The sequence below is a fragment of the Vidua chalybeata genome, chromosome 2, assembly GCF_026979565.1.
Source record: "Vidua chalybeata isolate OUT-0048 chromosome 2, bVidCha1 merged haplotype, whole genome shotgun sequence".
Classification (NCBI taxonomy): domain Eukaryota; kingdom Metazoa; phylum Chordata; class Aves; order Passeriformes; family Viduidae; genus Vidua; species Vidua chalybeata.
This window is the reverse complement of record NC_071531.1, coordinates 88,943,263-88,966,785: the sequence shown is the minus strand read 5'-3', so window position 1 is coordinate 88,966,785 and position 23,523 is coordinate 88,943,263. Positions and strand designations below refer to the sequence as shown.

The 23,523-nt window shown below is 36.1% G+C and overlaps 1 protein-coding gene across 1 annotated transcript in view; it reads right to left on the bottom strand.

The window, feature by feature from the left end:
* ZMYM2 (zinc finger MYM-type containing 2) overlaps positions 1 to 23,523 on the bottom strand; it is an 86,819-nt gene that overhangs the window by 17,296 nt on the left and 46,000 nt on the right. Inside the window, exons 9-14 of the mRNA XM_053934166.1 lie at positions 18,612 to 18,728; positions 17,885 to 18,035; positions 8,968 to 9,140; positions 2,800 to 2,965; positions 1,903 to 1,937; positions 5 to 134 (exon numbers count right to left, since the gene is read on the bottom strand). Of these exons, the coding sequence (XP_053790141.1) occupies positions 5 to 134; positions 1,903 to 1,937; positions 2,800 to 2,965; positions 8,968 to 9,140; positions 17,885 to 18,035; positions 18,612 to 18,728 (772 nt within the window). The remainder of the gene's footprint in view (positions 1 to 4; positions 135 to 1,902; positions 1,938 to 2,799; positions 2,966 to 8,967; positions 9,141 to 17,884; positions 18,036 to 18,611; positions 18,729 to 23,523) is intronic.

The window sequence follows — 23,523 nt, the reverse complement described above, 5'->3', positions numbered from 1 at the left end:
TTACCTGTCTGACAAGATTTTGTCTGCATATGAGGTTTACAGTACGTGGCTTTTGTCATTGTCAAAGGCTTGCAAAGAACTGCCTTGTTCTTCATTTCTCTGTTAGGTGTTGGAGAAGGTGGTGGAGCTGAGCCCTGCAGACAAGCAAATAAGAGGAGGTGCTGTTACACCACACTGATTCCAACACAAAGTTCTTGACTAAATGTATCAGCGGATACTTTTCATAAATGAGATACTGAAGAGGAAGCTCACAGAAGCACAACAAAACAGCACCAACTACTATTCTAAAATTGCAAGCTATTCTATGTTCGTAGTATTGAGCTGCCACTGCCAGGATCATAATAGGAGGGCTAGCACTTATGGCTCATTTTCCTTTTTTCTTTTTTTTTTTTTAATTAAAGGTACCCTAAAGGTTTTTTTTACGTGCTTGTTTAAGTGAAAGCACCATTTAAGCAATTTTATAACATAAAAAATAATTTAGCTGTACAAACAGTTCATTATAAGCATCATGAACAAACTTTAGGCTCAAGATCTAACCTTCTTGAATTATGCCATAATCCAAAGATGACTTTTATTTAAAAAAAAAACGTATTTCTGAATAAATAAAAATTCTCGGAACACTTTTTTATTACCTAAAGTATGAACTTCGAGCTCCCCCTGCTGGCTCGGCAACAGTGACAACAACCTGGGAATATCCCAGAATTCTCAAACTGCATCCTTATGGTCAAGAGGTGAAAAACCCTCTTGTTCCATACATGGTTTTTGTACCTTAGTACCTGATTTGAGAAACAAATGCTCAGTTTTACTTGGTCATATATAGGAAGATTAGCCCCATATGTCCTTTTAGATAGGGAAAGAAAGCCCAGTCCCAAGAAGAGCAATGTGCTTTACCAGGCATACACTCCCTAAAATATATTAAAAAATACTGTATCACACATAGCTTTGACACGATCTTTAAATGACTGAATTAACACCATTAAACACAAAATACTAGAAGTTTTCAACATGACAGCTTAGCTTGTCTGAAGCCTCTAGTTACCTAAGTAATTTTCTGTGTTTTTCATAAATACAATTATATTGTCATCAAAAACTTTCACTTTTTCACTTAAATCTAAGATTTCTCTTTATGCCTATTTACATTTAAAAGGCAATTTAAAAGGCAATTCTCTCAGACCTTCCATGCGACAAACAAATCAAAACAAAACTAAGTTTTAAACAAAATACACTAACCTAACTGAAAATAATATTAATAGTAGTATTTTTGACAAGCTGAGAAAAACTGTAACTCAGAATGATGAAGGCTGCTGCTCCACTGATGATCCCCAGCCTTCCAGACAGCCATCCTGCAAAAGGCTGTTTCCCTACTCTGCAGCAAAGTCAGTCAGACCGTGAGCACCTAGAGAATTCTTCTCTTGGGAAGGATAAAATTTAAGAACTGAAGATTTATTTTCAGCTTTTTAAAGCTGAGCTTCCACCTTAATATTCCAACTGGACAGTTAAATTCTCTTCCTTTTCTATAGTCAACAAATACACCTGATCAGTTTAAACACATGAATAAGACACACAGTGTGTTGATCAACTTTTACACAACATTTACATGCACTACAGATGTAAAACACATGGTTGTTGATTTAGTTTCGCAGAAGACATTGAAAAGAAAGTATGAATATTTGAAATTTATTTCACCTACAGATGTTAAAGAGACTAAAAAGCTTCATAAATTTAGCTTAGGATCATTCAACGACACTAATTTTTGGTTTTTATTAGCATCCCTCTAATTCACCAGGATCTCACATTTTAAGTACATCTAATTATGTTTATATATATATATATATATATAGAGAGAGAGAGAGAGAGAGAGGGAGAGTTAGATATAAGAATGTGTTAAATATATGTACTTACTGTCATTTTTGTCCGGGGGGTTTGACAGCCCTGATCTAAAAGTATAAGGAAACATTTTTAGAATTTTTTTTTCCTTTCTCAAAATCAAAGCAAATTTCAGTAAGCAACTCAAGATAACACCTGTCACCAATACAACATTAAATCAAGAGAACTCATTAGCACCATATTGCAGGTGAGAACTGCACACAAGACTTTACCTTCACGGACATCTCCCTGCTGATCTCCCTCAATATTCCAGTATTGAGCTTTACACAAAGGCAAATGATAAATCACTGCTCTAGCCAGATGTGAATACAGCCTCTTTCAGAAAAGTAAACACCAAAATGTTCAAGTATGAGAATGGCTATACAAAGAAGCTGAGTTGCTATAATTGCATTAATTTAAAAGCTGGTTTATTTGAACTCTGCCTGACTTGACATTTAAACCACACAAATGTATTCAGTGACCATCAGCAAAGTTACACAGTACCTATTGCCAACAGAAAGAAAAAAAAAAAGGCAATGTATTCCACTTATCTAGATACTTTCATTGTATTCTCATTTCCATTTCACTTATTTTCCTTCAATGCCATTTAATGAATTTTCTTTTTTTTATTCCTAGTGCATCTGTTGTCTGTGACCAAAAGGCACTTTGAGAAATGTTTCCACAGAGCAAGTAACAACAAACGGAAGCACAACAAAAGAGGAAAACATTCTCTGTTCCCACGATGATACAGCACTAAAATTACACTTAACCCAGAACAGTTCAATGCTGCCTCTGATGAGAACACAGAAAAGGATAACACCTAATGCAGTTTATTACGACAAATTAATAATTCATGCAGCTTTCAATTTTTCATTTAAAGGAAATACAAATACATCTGGCTTGGCACTTGTCTAGCCCTGAAGCAGCACCTACCATAGTGCAGGTTCTCGGGTCCTTTCTGGGTGGCCAGATTGGGCTCGTTCTGCTGGCAGTAGAAGCGGAGCAAACAGTGCTGATCGCAGAAATGCTTCATCTCGCCGCGCCACTGCACCTTCTCTTTGAGGGCTCCTTGAGACTTACAACAGTCACACCGTACAGCCTTAATGCAAAGGAAGATGTTCACATTTTTAAACAGGCCTTGGGAAAAAATTATTGCTACATTTTAAAAGACTACATTTTTAAGAGCACTGAGGATTCAGTACCACTATACAGTTAAGTCTTGCTCACGAACAACAGTTAAACTACCTTCTTTTGTAATAGTTTACTGGGGGTTAGCATCCAGAATAAATCTACTTTGTTTTATTAATTTGTCACTATGTAAAAAAAAAAAATGCTCACTTCTAAAGAGTCATCAAAAAAAGAATTTTTGCATCAATTTTAATTAATTTCATTGACGCATTCTGCAAAACAAGAGCTGAAAGTGTTGTGGCTCTTTAATGACTCTACTGAACTGAGGACAAACACAAGACATTTTTTCTACTTCCAAGATCTGCCAGGCTTTTTCTTGTTTTAAAAGAGAATCAAAAGTTACATTTTAAAAAGCCACCAGAAGAATCACTTCTCTAGGTATCAAATCAGTATAAATGGTTTTTATATTTCCATTATTTTAGTAGTTTGGTAGCAATTTTAGATTCCAATTCTTTAGTTCATCCAAGTTTCTCCATGATTTATAAACAACTATTTCTCTCAAAAAAAGAGAACTCCCCCAAAATTTAGTTAACATGTAACTTGGAAACTCAAACATTTAAGTAATATATCTTTCATGAACCTGCATGTTAATTTAATGAGGCATCACTAAGGCAGACAATGTTTTTCTCCAGAGTAGATTCTACTGCATTTTATCTGCCATGCCATAAATTACTATCTGAACATTGGTAGCCTCAATTTCACATCTTCAAGTAAGCAAATAATTGTTTGCACTACAGCTCGCCTCAATATTGTTTGCAGCCTCCATCCTACAACAGACCTGAGCAGATGCTCAGGAATACAAAGTAAGTCAACCTAATAATATAGCCAGGAGAGGAAGAGGAGGTTATAATATACACAACATAAAACATTAATACATAAAACCATACACAACATTGCAGTTATGCACAAGGCTCTGATGGCTTAAAAAAACAAAACAAAACAAAACGAAGTCCAACTGTAGTTTTTGTGACTCAAAAGTATGAACAAGCCAATTAGTTCAAATTTTAAAAAAAATTAAATGTCTCATTTCTTCTCTGTATTTGAACAGTGCAGTACCATCCTCTGGCAGTGTAAGAAATTAAGCTCTCCGCTGCAATTTTCACGCATTTGAAGATGATACACAGAGAGGTTCGTTTCTATCAGTATAACCAGCTTTAAATTGGGAGAAATTAAAGCTGCAGCATCAAGATCACCTCACACTAAGCATCAGGTGGCCCTGGAAGAGCAGGTATTTATCTTCCCTCTTCTCTGTGCAGGTAGCAGCAGCAGTGCTTATGCACCAGGCACACAAGGTCAGAAGCCTTACAGCACTGCATTATCCCCATCCTCCCTCCATTTTTGTTGTATTTGTCACTTGGAGTTTCCACTGATGCTGATTTACAGTTCCTTTTGCAGATCACCTCAGTGGGGCAAAAGAGCAAGTAAGTTTTATTCTTAGGAGAGAGTGGGGAAGAAGATAAAATATAGAGTGCTGCTAAAATAGTGCAGATTTAATCAGTTCAGGAAAGCTGTGAATTCACACCTTTAAGGCACATGCAACTTCCAAAGCCACCAAAAGGCTGAAATACCAGTAGGGGGGAAAAAAAAAAAAAAAAAGTATAATTCACTCTAAATTTAAATCTCAAACCCACCTAACACTGATTAAGAATCACAGCTGACTCACGTACAGAAAAGCCCATCTATTCTGACCTGCTGCACGCTGCTTGACTATCAAAGAACCACTTTCTGCTCATTTTTCTCTCCTTCAAAGAAAGAAAAAAGGGTCAAATCTTGTCAAATCCAGCAACTACCGCCTTCCTACAGCAGGGCCTGTTGTGATAGGACAGGGAGAAATGGTTTTAAATTGGAGGGTCAACTTAAGATTAGATATAAAAAAGGTCAATTTAAGATTAGATAGAAGAAAGAAGTTTTTTAGAATGAGGGTGAACACTGGAACATGTTACCCAGAGAGGTTATAGATAGGTAAGCTTTTAAGGTCAGGTTGGATGGGACTCCAAGCAATCTGGTTTCATTGAAGAAGACCCTGCTCACTGCAGAGGTGTTGGTGACTATGTAGCCTTTTAAAGGTCCCTTCCAACTCAACTATTCTGTAATTCTCTCATTCCTGCAACTGTTCTCTCCCTCTCCTGGTTTCCGTTTTCATTTAGGCTTTTGAATAATATTGTCTCTCCTGGGCTTCTACTAAATTATTTACTTTTAAAAAAAATTGGTTTGCTTCCACATGGAAATTACTAGTCCTCAGGAAACCCGGGATTCTTTCATAGCGACGCTTCACTTCTCATCTCTACATTTACTACACTTTAATTCTACTATTTCCATAATTCTGTTTACAGTCAATGTTATACACCGTTCCATGCACTGAAGTTTCCTGCTAACTGCTTGCTCACCCACTTCCCTGACCATCAAATTTATTGAAAGTGAAAATGAATTAAAGATTTGACATTTTATGATTTTTCCTTCCTTCCCCTTTTCATTTGTTTTCACCTGGGATACTGGCACTAAATGTTAACTGAATCTCCAAAATACCTGCCTCGAATCTGCTTATCTCTGTGTTCCAAAAAGCCCATCTCTGCTTGCTGTGCTTGCACTGCACAAGTCTTTTGCCACTCCTAGCTGCTTTTTGGTACATTTCTTTTCCCATTACTTCAACATCTTCAAATGGGCATAGTGATTAGTATAAATCACTAATGTTTGCCCCAAATTTGGGTTATAGAATAAAAATTTCACATGTGGGGCTTTTATTTACATTTTCAATCCCTCCATCACCTGTTCCTAATGTTCTCCAATGGCTTGGACTGCTAATAACTTCCTCTAATCTTAGCTCTCTATTCCAGCTTCAATTGCAGTAAATAGAAAGCAAAAGTTGTTCCAGAGAGTGAGTGATTATAAAAGAAGATTGGCTGTTCTGAAGGAGTACTTACTGGAGGTTGAGATGTCTAACTAGAGAACGGCTGAATTCCGACAAGAGAAATTCCACAAGGCTGTCTTGCTGTCTTTACCATTTTGATTAATGCTGGCTCCACTTTCAAATTTTACCACTGCTGACAATCATTGCTGAGCTCACCAGCCACAATGACTTTTCCTTCAGTCAGACTGTAGTTCCCCACCTCCTACTTCCTCTTTGCTGCAGACACCTGACCCCCACTGAATACAGAGTCATCACTGCACATGCTGAGTCTAATCAATTCTCCACTGTAGCCTCGCATGACCTGTGTGCACTTCAGCTGCAGTACTGTCAGCAGTGTTCCTCAGTGTGTATTTAAAGAAACAGTTTTCTGTGCTGTTCTCAGAACTGTATATTCTTTTTCAAGGTAACGTCAATGCTCTAATATAACATCAAATGATTGAAATTGTCATCAAACATCAGGCTACTTAAAGATTTATATTGATGTTTTCCAGGCATTTTCTGGATTTACATCCAAACCATTGCATGCAAGTTTACATGAGGAGCTCAGAAACTTAGGGCGCTAACCTCAAGACACCCAGAATTTTGCCTCTTGCCTCAGAGGTGCATGGAACCCATAGAGTAGACATTTCCTCAGAAGTTGGCACCAACTGCAGCTGTTGTCCAACAGATGATCAGGACTAAAACTATTCTTTTACATTTCACTGCCTCATATTAGGTTTAAAGGACTCTTATCTAGGTAAGTCCAATGAACTTTTAATACTTCTAGAAAAGTTGTTGTGCTTCTACTATTGCTAAATTCTTTTGGCTTTCCAAGAAGAGAATTTTGGCATTTGGGGAAGTGCTCCCACAATACTTGAGTATCTTAAAAGGTTACAATGTTTTCCAGATAATACTACATGAGAAAGATGTGTCCATAAAAAAAAAGTAGACAAAGAAGATGGAGACAAACACTTGTTTAATGAACACAATGATGGTGTTAAAACATTACTGAGTTATTACTACTTATTTCTCTTCATGTATACATTCACTGGAACTCCAAAATAACACTGGACATTGCATAAATGAGACAAAGCTCATACATATGTAACTATTCTTTTAAGAAGCTAACAGACAAAACAGCTAATGAAGTACAAATTCAGAGAATGGTCCTTATCTATTCTATCTTCCTATGTTTTGATCATTGTCTATTTTGGCTGTGTAAGAATATGAGCTAACAATGACAATGCACTACCAAATCTAAGGTATCTGGACCGACTTCCATAAAGTGGGAGAAGTTATCAGCAAGGATGTAAAGAAACAAAAGAGAGAATTTTAGCAAATGACACAGTTTCCCAAAACCTATCGTGTCTTTCCCATGTAATAAATCTCAAGCTTTTTTAACCAAAACTCAATTGCATTAAGGCTTTAAGAAACACTTGAAAAAAATTACAACTAACAATTCTTCACTGGAACCCTAGTTACACTAGCAAGTGTAACATTCAAAAAGTAGAAGTATCTAACACCTCAACATCATCAAGTATCAAAAGTTACCAGCAAATCTGTTTAAATTGTCTTTTTATGACATCAGATCTAACTTTGCTGTAACACAGTACCAACAGCATTTATGCAGACTTCATGGGCCAGTTATTACCTTATCCCATGAATCAGGATAATCTGAAGCCTGAGTTTTTCAAGTGGTTCTCAAAGCTGAATCACAAGCTTCCACAGAAGCTTAGGTACATTATAGTAGTTTGATATGCACACCTCCAGACTATATTCTTTGCTGAATCACCAAAAGATTCCTAAAGCACACCAAAGATTTAAGTTCTCTACCAGAAGGCACTTTTTTTCACAGGGATAAATTTAATCTCACACTCCAAGTTTTAAGGCATATAGATAGATTAAATATTACTGTATGAAGTTAAAATTTTAGTCAAGAACTTTGCAGTCAAGCTCTGTCACCCTATTTTCATGTGAGACAAAAGAAACACGTTGTTGTCTTCAGAAGTTTTCTTTTAGGAATGTCTAACAAGGCCCTATATACATTACTCAAAATAAAGAATTTACAGTGTTTGGCTGTAACATTTCTGGACATTCCAAAATATCAGATATGTCTTCATATTCAGTTCTTTTATGGCAGGTAGATCGTCTTGAATTACAGGACTTGTATCTAGCCCTCTAACATTTCAAGTTTTTTACTGCCCTCCAGGCTGTGTGCAGAGTTTTGGTACGGTGATGAATTTTGTACTGTCTTTTTTGCAATTGCATCCACAGTGTAGTTCTTGTTTTGAAATTATCAGTGTAGCTTTCCAGGACGATCACACCAGAGATCAAATATTTTATCCAAGGCACTAATCGCAGGTTAGTTATTTCATCTTTTCCTTTCAAAAAATATAAACAAAAAACCTCTTATTGTGAAGTCTTTGCTGGTGCTTCACAAGGCAGTTAAGCTTCCAGAGACTTAGAAATAGATGCCATCTGTTTGATTTAAATTGTTATTAGAAATCCATTTGGTCTTGCTTTTTCCTTTGGCATCCTTTCCACTGGGAATTACTGAACAATCAAGCCTCTGCAGTTCAAACTGTGGGAGAAGGGAAAAGGCAAAAAAGGAGGCAAAAACAGGAACAAGAAAAACCTCTGCTAATGTCAGTGAACTCAAGGTATCCAAGCTGCTACTAACAGTGTTTTCAACATTCTGAATACACATTAAAGAAGTTTTGACAAGAAAAACGTGGTATTAACTGAGAAAAAACTGGAATTGTAAAGTAACAAATATACATACTAATTTTTTTGTTTTCTGTAACTCAAGACTTCCGTGCCAAATGAATTAATAAAATCAGATTATAGAAATGCTGCTCTAAGATCTACAAAAACTGAAATGATGAAATTAATACATTTGCTTATTCTATAGCAAATGCTTTGCTGAAGTAAGCCATATTTGCTGCACAGTTCTTGAGATATCCTCACATGTGCGTTTTTGGTTTTTTTAATTGTGGAGCTCTCGTCAAAAATTCTGAGTTACTTGCCTTGTAGTACCAGTCCTGAAATTTTTTACAGCACTCTTCACTGCAGAAATCTCTCACTACACCATCAAGTTCCTTAGTTGCTCCCTTTTTGCACAGCTGTGAGCAGTAATTACAAGTAACACATCTCAGTCCTAACCGTCTTGCAAAGTCTTGTTTATATAGCAGCTTGCAGCCTGGAAACAGATTTTAAACATTAGGAACAAAGTAACTTTTACAGAGAGATATCACAGTTAAGAGTTAAATATTGAAAATTAAATCAATACAACAACAGCTAACAACTGGGGCTTCAGACAAATTCAGGTTGCACAGTAAGATTATATTTCAAGACATTTTTACCCAAATACCTTCCCTACACATTTTATGGTTTCCTGTGACATCTGCAACTTTTTCAAAACCCTATGCTGAATATTTTTTTATCAAAAGCCTGAATAAACAGTCAGGAAAAAAAAAATACATAATTTTCTTTTAATATAGACCCATGCAAAAGCATTGACTTGGAGTTACATTGCTCGGTTACACATCCTCAAAATGCTAGAGAACCAGACAACACTATCTACTAAAGAAATACCTATCTTCATGGATCAACTTAATTTTATTACTACCTTTATTTATATTAATACAACAAACCACTTAAGATAACTCATTAATATTTAAGAACACTAATATGTACAAGATGACCTCAGAACTGAGGGATTTCTTAAAAATGTAACAATAAAGCAAGCAATGGTCAGTGGTGAGAGTTATGCAATGACAAGAAATTACACATGAAATTTGTGAAGAGTTTATATGCAATTAATATTTTAATTTTTTTTTTCCACGTGGGGATGGGGTGGAGATGCTGGTTATTTTGGTTTTGGTTGGTTGTTGTTTTGTGTTGGTTTGGTTTCTGGTGGAGTTTTTTTGGGGGTGGGGGTGTTTTTTGTTTTGTTTTTTCATTTACTATGCAGTCACAACTTTATGTTTGCAATAATTACTATTATTCTATAATAATTAAGCTAGAATTATATATAATTAAGCTATATTCTTCCATAATCTAATCCTCCCTCAAGCAAATTAGAAAGACATTCTACCATATTAAATGCGTTAGAAGATGAATACTGTAGCTATTATGCAGGCTATTTTCAGAATATATTTATTTAAATGACCTCAAATCCAACGCCTATTCAGCTGATGCCTAAATCATATACTGTATACCTCTGTAATTGTCCTAATTTTACAGGGGAGAACAGAATGAGAAGATGAAGTAACTCTCTATATCAAACACTGGAGGGACAAGATAACATTTACACAGACCTTTAATCTAAGGCACTGCACCTGTTTTTGTCTACCAAATATCACAGCACCACCAAAGATGAAAACTCAAGTCTTCCACGTGCCCACTCTGCTAGAACATATATATAATCTAACAGATGCAGACTTCTGTACTTCTGATAAGTTATGAACCTCACTATGTAAGATACATGCTGTACTTCCTCTGCCAGACAGAATATAAAATACTATAATGTATTCAGTAATTTCAATTATGAAACTTCTGCTGTTGTCTATTAGGGCAGAATTAATATGTGTGAAACTGAGATACTATTTTTAAATCACTAAAAGCACAAGAATGCAAATGGCAGATGCAGCAGACTGAATCTTCCAAAAACAAAAGGTTATTGAGGAATTTTAACTTGTAATGCAACAAGCTTTGCTAACAAATTAAATTTGCTAGTAATGCCAAAATAAGACATTTATAGAATATTGTACAAATAAGACACTGTAGGTAATTTGGTTTACAATAGATTTGTTGGGGTGATTTTTTTGTTTGTTCTTTGGGTTTTCTCTTTTAAGTTCTTCAACACAGAATAAAGAAAATTACTAGCACAGATGGAAAGTGCCATATCCAGCAACCATCCTTAGAGTGCAACTGATTTGGACTTTAAATACCATTGCTTTGAAGGAAATAATCCTAAAGATAAGAGTGTGTGCAAGCTATTTGTTAAAAGTACCAATTAAAAGCAAAATTTCTTGCCAGTATTTTTTCCTGCTGGCTGTATCTCTCATTATTGCATGGAGCATCATATTCTTTCCACTTTAAAATTCCAGAGATATCTTAGCACCACAATGTATCCTCCTCTTCAGCAGTCTCTTCGAAAAGCCACCCAATGCTGCATCACCCTTTCAAAACTACTACTACTAGACTAGTAGTACTCCTCTATTACCAATCAGGCAACCTATGTCCACCTGGCTAAATAGTTTACGAAAAGGAATGGAAAAAATAGACATTTTTCCTTGGCTGCTGAACTACAGGAAGTAAAGTTGAAGATGATGCTGCTATTTTATTTTAAAAAGTTACCAGGTAAGAAATTTTCCACTCTCCAGTCAAACATCTCCCACATCTCTGCACCTCATGGAAAATGATCAATTAACGTTAAGTAAGGGGAAGCAAAAAGTCAAAAATTCCAGCCCTTAAGACCTAAATGCTTGGAAAACATGGTGTTCTTTTACAGACCACTGACAGCAGGGCTTCTTGCGGAAGGAGGCCTCTACAGAAGATAAAAAACTGTTTTTATAAAACTTTGGATGTTGACAGTAGATTCTTACAATGCTGAAACTTGCTAAAGTAGAATTTTTACGATGACTTTCTTTTGCAACATCATGAGCAAAATTTTACAGATTTGTCTGAAACTCTTTTATTTGTTTATAATAGATAACTTAATCTATGGGGCCAAGGAAATACTGGTTTAGCTTCAAGATCTTGTGATTTCAAAGAAAGAGAAAGCAAAATGCCTTTCTTAGGTCCTTGGTAGTCTGCAGTCCAGTATATACATTTTTATTACAAATCTTTGATTGAAAGAGTAAGACTGTATGAAAAGGTATTTTGACTTTGGCAAAACAGATTCTAAGCTCAAACAATTTCTTCTCTTGCACACGAGAAATCCTGAATCAACATAACAGTAACACCCATGCTGGCCTTGTAGATGTGACCATGAAGCTGGCTTTGATTTACAGCACACTGTGAATGAGTAATACAAAAAGCACGGAATGTCTGACCTTTCTTTCTAATATCAACACTAAAATCCTAAGGGTTGTTCAGCCTAACTCCTCTGGGGACTTGGGGTTCATGAGTATAAGCACTGCCTAAAACAGACAGCTGACAGTCCCAACATTTTGAACAAAGAGATCTGAGTAAAATCCTAACTTCCTCTAGATTTCTGCTACAACACCAGACCCACAAATTACAGTGTGTTCAGATAAAAACCTCTACTGTTTTAAAGTGCCTCTGAGAGAAAACAGCTCTTACTTTGAAAGAAATTATAAGTACAGGTTATCTGGCTCAAGCTACACCAGCCATTAATTATGGTCTTTAATAAAGTTCATCATCCCACAAGCTGGCTGTCTCAGAAAGACCACGAAGGACCATTTTCAGAAGTATCTCCAACTCAAAATCTGAAGCAAACAAAAACCAACTAGGTGAGTATTTGCTAACTTAACATATCCTTAATTACGGTATTAGAATTCTGACTTCCAAGCAAAACCCAACACAAAACCTATCTCTTAAGAGCCCTGAATTTTGGTTCCCCACATAAATGGCAGAGAAAGAAATGATCTGAACACATAAAAGAGAAGATTGCTGACAAGACAACACCCTGGCAGTTCCTCAAAACCTTTACCTCAGGGAAGTTCCAGGTTAAGAGAGCTTCCTTTGTCTTGGCAGATCCAAGAACTGCCAGGTTCAGCCCTGCAGAGTTGCCCATGGCAGAAAACCTGCTTCACTTCACTGACTGCAGACTCAGTGCAAGTAAGCTACTAAGAACATGATCTTATTCTACCAGCAGCACTCACCTGAATGATAGGAAGTTCAGTACATTTCTACATCAAGTAGATGTGTAAAAAGGAATGCTGAACCAGAAATAATTCTGAGTCCTCAACACTAGTACCTTTTTACCACAGGGACTAATATATTTTATAAGAAGTAATTGTTCCATCCTAAAAGAATTGGGTTTTTTACCTTTGAAATGCTGTCCTTACTAAACTACCTTTGTCCTTCAAGTAACATGCAAAATTTGATTTTCTCTCATCTTGTAATAACTTCAATTGTTACCTGTTCTACAGAAGAATAACAACAGGCCTTTAGCATCACAAGCTATGTCTTGGAAGTTTTCTGGAGCTATGTTTCCTCCAGATTTTCTACTCCATATCCCTCTATACTGATTTGAATGCAAAATCTCTTCCATACCCACACTGCTATCACCTGCTGTCTCTGGATTTATAACAAACGTTATTATTTTTAGGAAAACAGATGTAAAGTATCCAAATTCTGGGTCCTGCTTGGATTACTTTTAAAGTAAACCCTACCCTCTTTTGTGTGAAGAGAAGTTGTCTATACCCCCTTCGTTCCTTGTCTTCAGCTTAAGAACTTTTTATTATTATTCAATCCAACTTTCATAAAACCTCAGTTTATCCTACTATTTCCTGATATTAGGTACTATCTCTTTCCATTCTCCTCCCTCCTACTCCAACCCAGATATTCATGTTTTGCTTATTCTTAAATCTTTTCAGGTTGATAATTCTTTCATGTTAATAAGAAGCATCTTTATAGGCTTTCTTCTTCTTGTGCTCATAATCTCAGCAGGTTAAATTGCATCACCCCTTATCTGCACCAGTCAATGCTGTCTTTGCTCAAAGAACTATCTCAAACCTCTTTAAAAAAAGACCCAACAGTGGAATTAACATGGAAGAATGAAAATCTAAGAAGGACTGCTGGTGCCGAACAATGCACAGGATTTCACCTGATATTCTTTACCATGTTACAAATTATCTCTCCACAAAGAAAAACAAAAATTTTAAGACTCAATACACGTACAGAAATTTTAAATTATATTACTTGAACACTGTCAGTGTTCTCCCTCCACAAAGGGAAAGGAAGATAAACAATCTCTTCCACTGCATAGTTATACCCTTCCACTTCTCAGCTACAAGAACACTGTCAGAAATATCAAAATCCAGGTTAACAAGTTAAAACTGTCCAGTAATTTCAGAAGAGATGCATCCAAAAAGGGCTAATTGGAAATTACATCTACACTGAGACTCTTCCACAAGTGGAATACCACAAGAACCAATTGTCCAGCTTTTTTTATGTGCATTTGTCTAGGAGGTGCAGAACTTTTCTTTCCTTCTGCATAGCCAAAAGCCTTCACTTGGTACTTCTGTAAATACCTCCTAAGTGACTTGTCAGAATTGAATATGCTGTCCCTTTTACCTTAACTCATATCTATAAGCAAAAAAAATATATTATTTTAGCTTTTACAGTAACAAAATTTGATTGGAACAGTCATCTGTGGCTCAAAGATTTAAAACCAGACTACTTAATCAGATGACATGGCCTGAACAGTCATGGCCACAACCATGACCTCTGCGCCATCAGAAGGTAAAATTGCTTTATTTCCTAAATTTATTTTTCCACTTGTCGAATCTGCAGTATTTTAAGAGATTATCTCTACTTAGATGAAACATCAGAGATGTTTTCAGAGAAAACTCAATGTCTGCACTGAGTTTCATTTATAGAAACCATAATTTCCAGAAATTTACTAGCAGGCTATCAGGGTGATAGTACAGTTGCTAGTTTGACAGCTGTCTTTTATCTGTGTTATCCATTTGAAAAGAATTCCCAAGCATCAGATAACTGAGTTAATCCAACAGCTTAATGACCTTCTCCCTCCTAGAAGAAGACTAACAGATATGAATCAATGTTATTAAAATTTGCATTATAAAATTATTAAGCCTGTGTTGTTTAAGTCATAGCACTTAGTTCTACTGGAAAGATGAATTAAATAAGTCTACAAATAAAATAAAATTATGGTGATACTCATCATAAAATAGTTTCATTGCTGGATTGCCAAAGACCGATTCGCTCTCCCCGACACTCAGAAGGAATATGTATTACCAAAAAAAAAAACACCAAAAAAACAAAACCCTAAAAAAAAAAAACACCACCACCAAAACACTCCCAAAATATGCCAAACCCAGTAATTTGAAGATATCCTCAGGATTAAAAACTTGTACAGCCTATCCTCAACTGTCACTCATGCAACTACCAACTACACATACATAAAAATCCACAAGCTACTTCTTACTTTAGCACACATAATACATATCTTATTTAATTTAGACACAGACATTTTGGAATGCAGCATTCTAGTGGCAAAACACCAGGACAGCCTCAGCACCAGTGGAACAGATTAAACTCTTTCATCTACTCCATTCAGGTTGTTCATTCTCCACATAGCATCCAATTTTTGGACAAAACCAGAAAAAGCATCCTATATTCCATGAAAGAATTAATAACCATCTTCAGCACAAAATCTAGGTCAGTTCTAATCACACCTTATTATAATGGAGGTTTCCTGCACATATTTTGAAGTGTCTCAAGAGAAACATATAAAGAAACAGAGCTGGAATAAAACCACACACAAATACTGATCCAAGAGACTTTAATGTGGGTGCCAGGGTTTGTGTGTAAATATATATGTGTGAAAAAAACCCTCAGGTATGAAGAATGGGAGCAATGACGACATCTTCAGTACTCCAGCTGGGCAGCTGTAAGCAGTCAGGAGATATTTGTGGTTGATCTTATATATGATTGCCCATCAGTTTGCACAAAGATGAACAAGTAAGTACACTTGCAGAAAATTCAACATGTGTTTAATTTCTGATTTTATCTAGGAGCCTTTTATAAACACTTCCCTGAAAATTCCTCACATTTCCTCTTGAGGGTTCAATTTCTTCCAAAAATGCCAGCAACTTTTGTGACTGAGTACCTCTGGCTATTCCTTCTCAAACTGTGATACACTGTCTTCTGATGAAGAATAATTGCATGCTCAAAAAAATAATCTATGTTGGTGAGGTTCCTTGAACAATCTGCAATATCAAAACCAGGATGGCCTCCACAATCAGAAAGTATTTGGTACTTGTACTGGTTTTGTTATTTCACAAACAGCTGGACATATATCTGATAAAATGCTTTGAAATTAGGACAAACCAGTGATGTTTAGGTGCCTGGGAAAGGGGCAAGAGAAATCTATCACATCTGATGATGGAATTCCTATTTGTTGACCTCCAAAAGTCCACCACAAGTCCTGGCCCTGTCCTTCCTATCTCAGATCTAAGCACCATTCCTTCTTGGATTGCACTATTTCTGCAGCCATTAATGGCAATTGATGGTTTTCCTTCAAAATAAATGGTCTAGGGTTCCTTCAGAATTTCTGCCCAGGTCACTGGTTTATTTGTGAGAGGAACACACGCAGCTCTTTGTCATATGCATCACAAAGTAGACGTCAGCTACAGCTGGCAGGTATACACTGTATTTATTCAAGTTATGATCTACTTAATGGTGCTTTTGATTATCCTCTCTCTATTACTCAGCTGTTCAGATCATCACAGGAAGCTGATAAAATTTGTCTTTATGGTAACATTCTGCAAGTTCACCCTCATAAATGTAGTATTTGCTCTTGTGCCGGCAGTCCAGCACCTGCAAACTCAAGACCCACACCAAGACATCTGGCAACGGATTGCCCCCCACACTTAGTATCTAAACAGGAGAGAGACTGTTTTTATTTATTTTCTTCCTCAAATTTTCCAATAAGAAACACAAGTCCTCACTTACTTCAAGCCTCCTCACAGAGAAGTAGTAATAGCATAGGTGGCATTATGAACCCTACTCATTTCACTGTGACAGCCATCCAGCTTTAAAATGCGGGAGTCATAAATATTCACAGTAATAGAAGCATAGATTTTAATCTCCAGAAACGTATCTTGCTCTTGTTTGAATGTACTCTGTGGAATTGTTTCATTCACAGAAACAATTCCTAGCTAGTGGTTGCTGAGCAATGCACTGAACATTGCAAGGCTGGGCCTTCATTTGTCTGTTTTTACTCTCCAGCTATCGCTTTCCAGTCCACAATACCACACTCCATTCTTCAGAAACAAAAGACTGCAGAGTCCTGAAGCTGTATGGGAATGACATGGAGGGAAGACTGCCTTCAGCCCTGCATTCCAACCCTCTCCAGCTTAACAGGATCCTCCTATAACTCCCACAGCTACTATTTAATCCGCCTGAAAGCAGGTATCTTCCACAGCTCTTATCAAATGACATTGGAAGTGTTGTTGTTATTAACTAAACAAAAAAATATTCACCATATTTGTGAATAATAGGTCATCCAAACTCGTAGTTAAACTTCTAAGATCATGATTAAATACCAGTATCAAAGGAGAGCTCACCAGAAGTGGAAAGGATAGGTCCTTGTTAAAAACCTATTTTACTATTTCTATTAAAACCATGCTTTAATGCACCTTAAAAGAATTCTAGGGCCATGGAATTCCCTTTTAGTTTGTCTTCTGATTGAAAATTCAAGTAATTAGTCAAGTAAATTGTAGTGACAGTAATCAACACACAGTAACAGGCATCATTCAAGTTACTGCTTAAATAACCATTCTAAGCCAACATAGAACTTCTACTGTTGAACTTATTTAGAAAATGCTAATCAAAGAGAAAGCTTGGTGTTCATCAGTGCAGTTAATGTTGTACATGCACTACTGCATACATTTTAAAAAAAAATAATGTATAGTTTTTTGTGCATATGTATGTATGCAATGTGCATAAATGTGTAGGTATATATGCACACACACACTTAAGAGTGTTATCCTTAACCTGGAATAAGTGGTGAAAAGCTCTAAAGGCAGCTCAGATAAATTAAAAAGTACCTGCATTAACAATAACAGGTACAATCACTTCAATAATAGTAATGAAGAGACTTCTGGTTTAGCCTCAAGTACAACAGAATGAGTTGTTACCTTGAATTTTAACATATAAACAAAGTAAGTAAACTGCAGCAGAACAACAACCAATACCTCAGGAAAACAACAAAAACATACATACCTTCACTGCAAAAGGGTCTTTTGATACCAGAGAAATTCACTGTTTCGTGGAGCGTTTTCTCTTCCTGACAGTATTCACAGTATGTAACTATGCAGTGCAGTTTCTTATAATCATCAGAACATGCTCTGCTGCAGAACTGATACACTTTGTTCTAAATGCAAAGTTGCAAAGCATCATGAATAAGGTTAATGGATAAAATCTTAAGGTCTAACTAGTGCAACTTGAAATAATAGTAGCCATAACAACAACTTACAAAGTCAAGTGTGAACACATAATTAAGAGTATGATTTCTAATGCTAAAAATTTACAAATCCCAATTAAGCTGACAGTGCTACAAATACTAATAATTTCACATGAAAACACTGAACAGAAAATATGCCACTCAATCTCAGCATATCCTCTTCTCTCAGTTCATAAAGAAGTGTAATAATGGTCTATCTTATGTACAATAACGGAAGATGAAAGCAGATTGCAGACTTCAGCTGGTCTGAGAAAATACATTTTTTAAAATTCCACATATAGTTTTTTCATACTATTTATGAAAAAAGACTTCTGCTTTGATCCATACTGAAATTAAATTATATTCTACAGAACCAGGTAGATTTTAACTGAGCTTTTTAAAAGAAACTCCAATACTTTATAAAATAGTTAGCAAAACCATATTAAAGTCCTAAGTTTAAACTTTTAAACACATCATCATTCTAAGAACAACATCAACATCCCTTACCTCCCATTCCAGTACTTCTGGTTTTGAACAGAAAGAACTTTTGCAATAATTACATTTCAACTGAATATCACTGGGAGAGACGAACTGACCATTTGTTGAAGACTGAACACTGAGCGTCTGAAAAACATAAATATATATTTATATACATCACTAAAAAGACAAAGTTACTTTTAAAATGTGAGTTTTTTTCATTTAAGCTTACAATATTTTAGAATTCAGGAGTTTATTTATAAATTTAAGAACATTTCTGGCAAAAGCACAGGAGGCTGGTTCTTTACCTTAATTCCTTTTCCCTGTCATCTCAGGTTTTTCAATTTTGAATCTTTACCCTTACTTCTACCATAATTACTTTAAGTCATTTTTTTTACCTTACCTTTCTTATACCTTTTATTTAAGGGTTAACACATTTTTTGTAAAAATAAAAAAAAAAATCCCCAAACAGAATGCTTTTGTTAATCACAAAACATATTTTCAGATAAATACATTTCACAGCTTGTACTACTTTGGTGACAGAGAGATGAAGACCAACAAACAAATGTTTTCAAAGCCAAACCTCACCAAGGCAGATTATCAACATCTTATGTAAGCATACCACTTGAAAATACAACTACTGAAGTAAAAGGCTTTCAGTGAGAAACCTCACATCTACTCAGATTAAGCAAAAACTACCTAACAGTCCTAAGTAGCCTCAATCCCATGGCAGGAAGATGCAGTTATTGACACAGCCAGCCCCAAAACATTCCAGGGGTTTAAAACTGAGAAAAATACAATAGATTGCATATGTAGGTATGAGAATTTAATTCTGTAACTGAGAAATTTCTTTAGTGCATTTCTGTGGCAATCAGTAGATGACTCAATTATACAGTACCTGTATCTTTCAGTGTCTTATATGTGCCAACAGAATTGAGTGGTTTTGCAAATTCCCTGATTAAGCAAGAACTATTGGTGTATTATAGATGTGATGCTCAAGACAAAAATCTGAACCAGCAGTAATCACAGACACTTGAAGAAACCAGGACAAATTTCTCACATCTGTCTTTTCAATAAACTTTCCCACACTATTTGCAACAAAACAAATATATTTAAAGACAAATTCTCTTCAGACAGATTTGTTACTACCTCTCCACTGTATAACAGTGAAAATTCAAAACATTTCTTTTATAGGATACTTTTCTTCAGACTCTCATGTTAGTACGGGTTCACCCACACTAAAAAATAAATTTAAAACTATGTTGAGACTTATTACTGATATAAACCCTGATCTATGTGGGCTGGTACTGCTGAGTTCTAGCTGGCAGTGCAAACAGTATCATTTCATGCAGATGCATTAATTCTGCATCAAGAGTTTGCCAACATTAAGTAGTCATGCATATTTCCCAATCACAGGCAGGACTTGAGAACCAAATGCCAGGCAGCAGAAAGATTACACCTTTACCTCAATGGCCCATCAGCCTATAACAATTTTATATAGATAACTTCTACAACAACTTTTTTTCTGATGCCTACAGACAGTATTATCATATTTCTCCCATTATATCCCTGTGACTGAGCAAGGTTTGCTTCACTTTGGCTGCTCTAAATAGCTGAAGACTTGCACAAACATGAGAGCAACAAAGGCATTTTTAACTGCAAGGTCCAACCTGTGCACTTTTGCGTTTGCAGGTGTCTTCACAGAGCAAACATCATGCTCAACACATGCTGGTGCGTGCTTTACGGAAGCCCTAGAAGCTCTCATTGAAAATGAAAATAACTCAAGAATACCCAGCACCTCCAGTTCAGGAATGAAGGAGATGTAAAGAACTAGCAGATGTGGCAAATTGCACAGAAACATTGAAGACAGAGGAATGAAGATGAAATAATGTATTTCTTGAAATAGTGGTCATCAAATGAAAAGCAATCCTTATCTTTCACATCTGTAGTTACCTTTAAATATGGAACCCAAACACCCTATTGTAAGGGCTGTAAGTTAAATGTAAAACATAGTTTTTCTTTGTTTTCTGAGCTATGCCATAATTACCTTCTTTTATTCCTTTCCATTAATGTTTACTGGGGTAGAAATTCAGACTCACAAAGTCTAGGAGGATGGTAATTGAAAAATAACAAAAAGCTACAGAAGTGAGAACAACAAAGATTAAGACTATTTAAAATTAGAATTTGTTTTAAGGGAAACTTACACATAACTATAGATTAAACAAATCTAAGCTATTAGGTATTATTACTTCTAAAAAAACCCAAAAGCAATGTTTTCCATCATATGCTCCTCTAGTTAATTAAATATTTTTCCAGAAAAATCTGTAAAGAAGTGAATTCATATTACTCAAAGTTCTAAACCAAGCAGAAGATGGTTTTTAGATCAAGGTAACCACAACATTATTTTGTATGCCTCTTTAAAGTTCCAGTTATTCTGCTTACAATTAAGGACTGCTTCTGCATAATATTTTGAGCCAAGATGACATTTAGTATTTTCACCATCTTGCTTTGCTTCTAACTTACAAGGTACTTAAAGTACATTTAGGAATTATTTGGGAGCATAATTACACACAAAGAGTAATAAAAGAAAGAAAGATCATAAATTCATTAAAATCTCTCACCAGTCACCCTGAACACAAAGTTTTATCTATGTTGTGTTGTATCAAAGATATCTTTGAAGTCATGTACCTATGTTTGTTCTTTAGAGAGCCTGTCCTGAATAACAAGAGCATGGGCAGTGCAAGCAAAGCACAAAAACACATTGAAAAGCCCTTTTCAGCCTTCAGTGCAACCAGCTCAAACTGCTCTAAGGTGCCAGTTTAATAATGAACACTAGGCAGGCACAGCCCAGGATCTTCTGAGAAGACCACCACAGCAGCACAGCTTCTGGCCATAGCAGCATATGTGACAGAGGGTTATCCTTGCTCACAGCAACATGAAATCAAATTGTGAAAACATTTCTGTACAGAAGTGTACATGTGGAAGAGCTAGTAGGCAGCAGACTGAGGTTAGGTGTTTTTTCCAGCTGAGAAAAAAACCCCAAACCTTGGAAAGAATCAAGCTGTTCTTAATGCGCATGAGAGAAGCACTAATGAGGAATCTTCTACATGTTGTCATTCACTAGGACTGGTCCACAAGCAAAATCAAGGGAACTAAATTAAATAGGGAAGGAAACAAACTTTTCCCTTGCACTCATGCACACACAGACCTTCCACCCTGGGCATGGAAGGCATATTTTTATTATTACCAAATTTAGAAGTGTATTTGTGTGCAGACACATGTGTACAAGAGAGATGCAGCATATACAGCCAAGAACACTTCCAGGCACCATCACAATGGTGAAAAAGAACAGCATTAGTGAATAACCAGAGAGAGTATCCTGCTAAAAACCACCATACTTGTAATTCTTACCCATACTGGTCCTACAATTCTCCAGATACATCCATAAATTGGAAGTAAATCCCAAACCAATTAAAGCTTGAGCACAAATTTTGCACAGACTTGTGTTTTGCTAGATAGCTTGTACTGTCAGACACTTACACAGCTGCTAACTTTGGGAAGACACTTGTGTTACTGCCCCCACGTTCACAATAAATAATCAGTAGTTTATTTTTCCCTTAACAGCAAGATCTTCAATGGACCCAGTAGAAGTACCAGTATCAATACTGATTTAGAACAATACACCTTGGGAAGAGTTCTGTCTTTAACTCTGCATTAACATCCTCCAAGACAGAGTGTGGAAGACAAGATTCAGTCCCACTGTTCTACCACCAACTACCAAACAAAAACACACAATAAGCAGGCTGTTACCTCTCTTTTACTCTCTTTCTTACATTATCAAATGCTCTTACAGGCTGCTCAAAGGAGAATGTAGATATGGACATAAACTGTACAACATGCAGCTCAGCTGAATCTTTCCAATATTTCAATCCATTAAAAGAACAACTAGCTAGAAACAAAAGGTTATTTGTAAGACGCAATTATAATCAATCCTGAAGTTCTGTAAAACAAACTTACCCATTTGTAAACCAAAAAGACTAAAACACTTGCAGAAGGGAAGAAACACAGGCCTGAGATAGCAATTATTCTGTTTTGTGAAGGATAATCCTTAAAGAAAAAAGTCTAGGAAGAGCAGGCAAAGCAGGAAAAGGGGATGATTATGAATCCAGAAAACTAAAACAGGAGTTATCACCATTAACACGGAAAAATATGGAGCACCATAGTAAATTGACCATTCTTTCCATTTAGGTTCAATACCTTAGATGTCACTTAGGTACAAGAGAAGCCTCAAGGGAGCACTAACATTTCAGTGCTCACATTGAGGTATACCATCCTTTCCACCTAAATACTAAATGAAGAGAATAAAGAAGCTGTTCTTATACATTCAGCTCTAGCCTTATGGTGAATACATTTTATTCTTCTACAGAGTGACTATACGAAAGCTATCAAAAGTTAAAATGCAACAGTGCTGGTTGAGCAAACTAACTGTAAGCAAGTGACAACCGGTAGATTGTCACATTCTTGGTCTTTACTGAGAGCTCACGGACTGCAAGGCTGCTTCAATTCAACTCCACTACAACCCTGACAGGAGATCTACGTGCAGCAGTGAGACTGCAATAGAAGCATGAGCACAAGGATTCAGTATGACCACAAACCCATAGCCAGCATTAAATGATCTAGCAGTTCTATTCAATAATGTTGCTTAATGGTCACTTATGTGCAAATCCAAAAAGGCCCAGGTTGAATTCATCGTTCCCTGGCTGTATTTGTTCCGAGAGCTCTTGGGATGCAACTGATTGTAAAATCATGTACAATAAAATAGATGTTAAATGAGTTTGCAATAAGTATTACAGTCTGTCTTTATATACTAACTATACACAGGTATTATATTAATCAGTTCCATTGACAGAGACCTACCAAATTGGTTATGATGGAAACACAG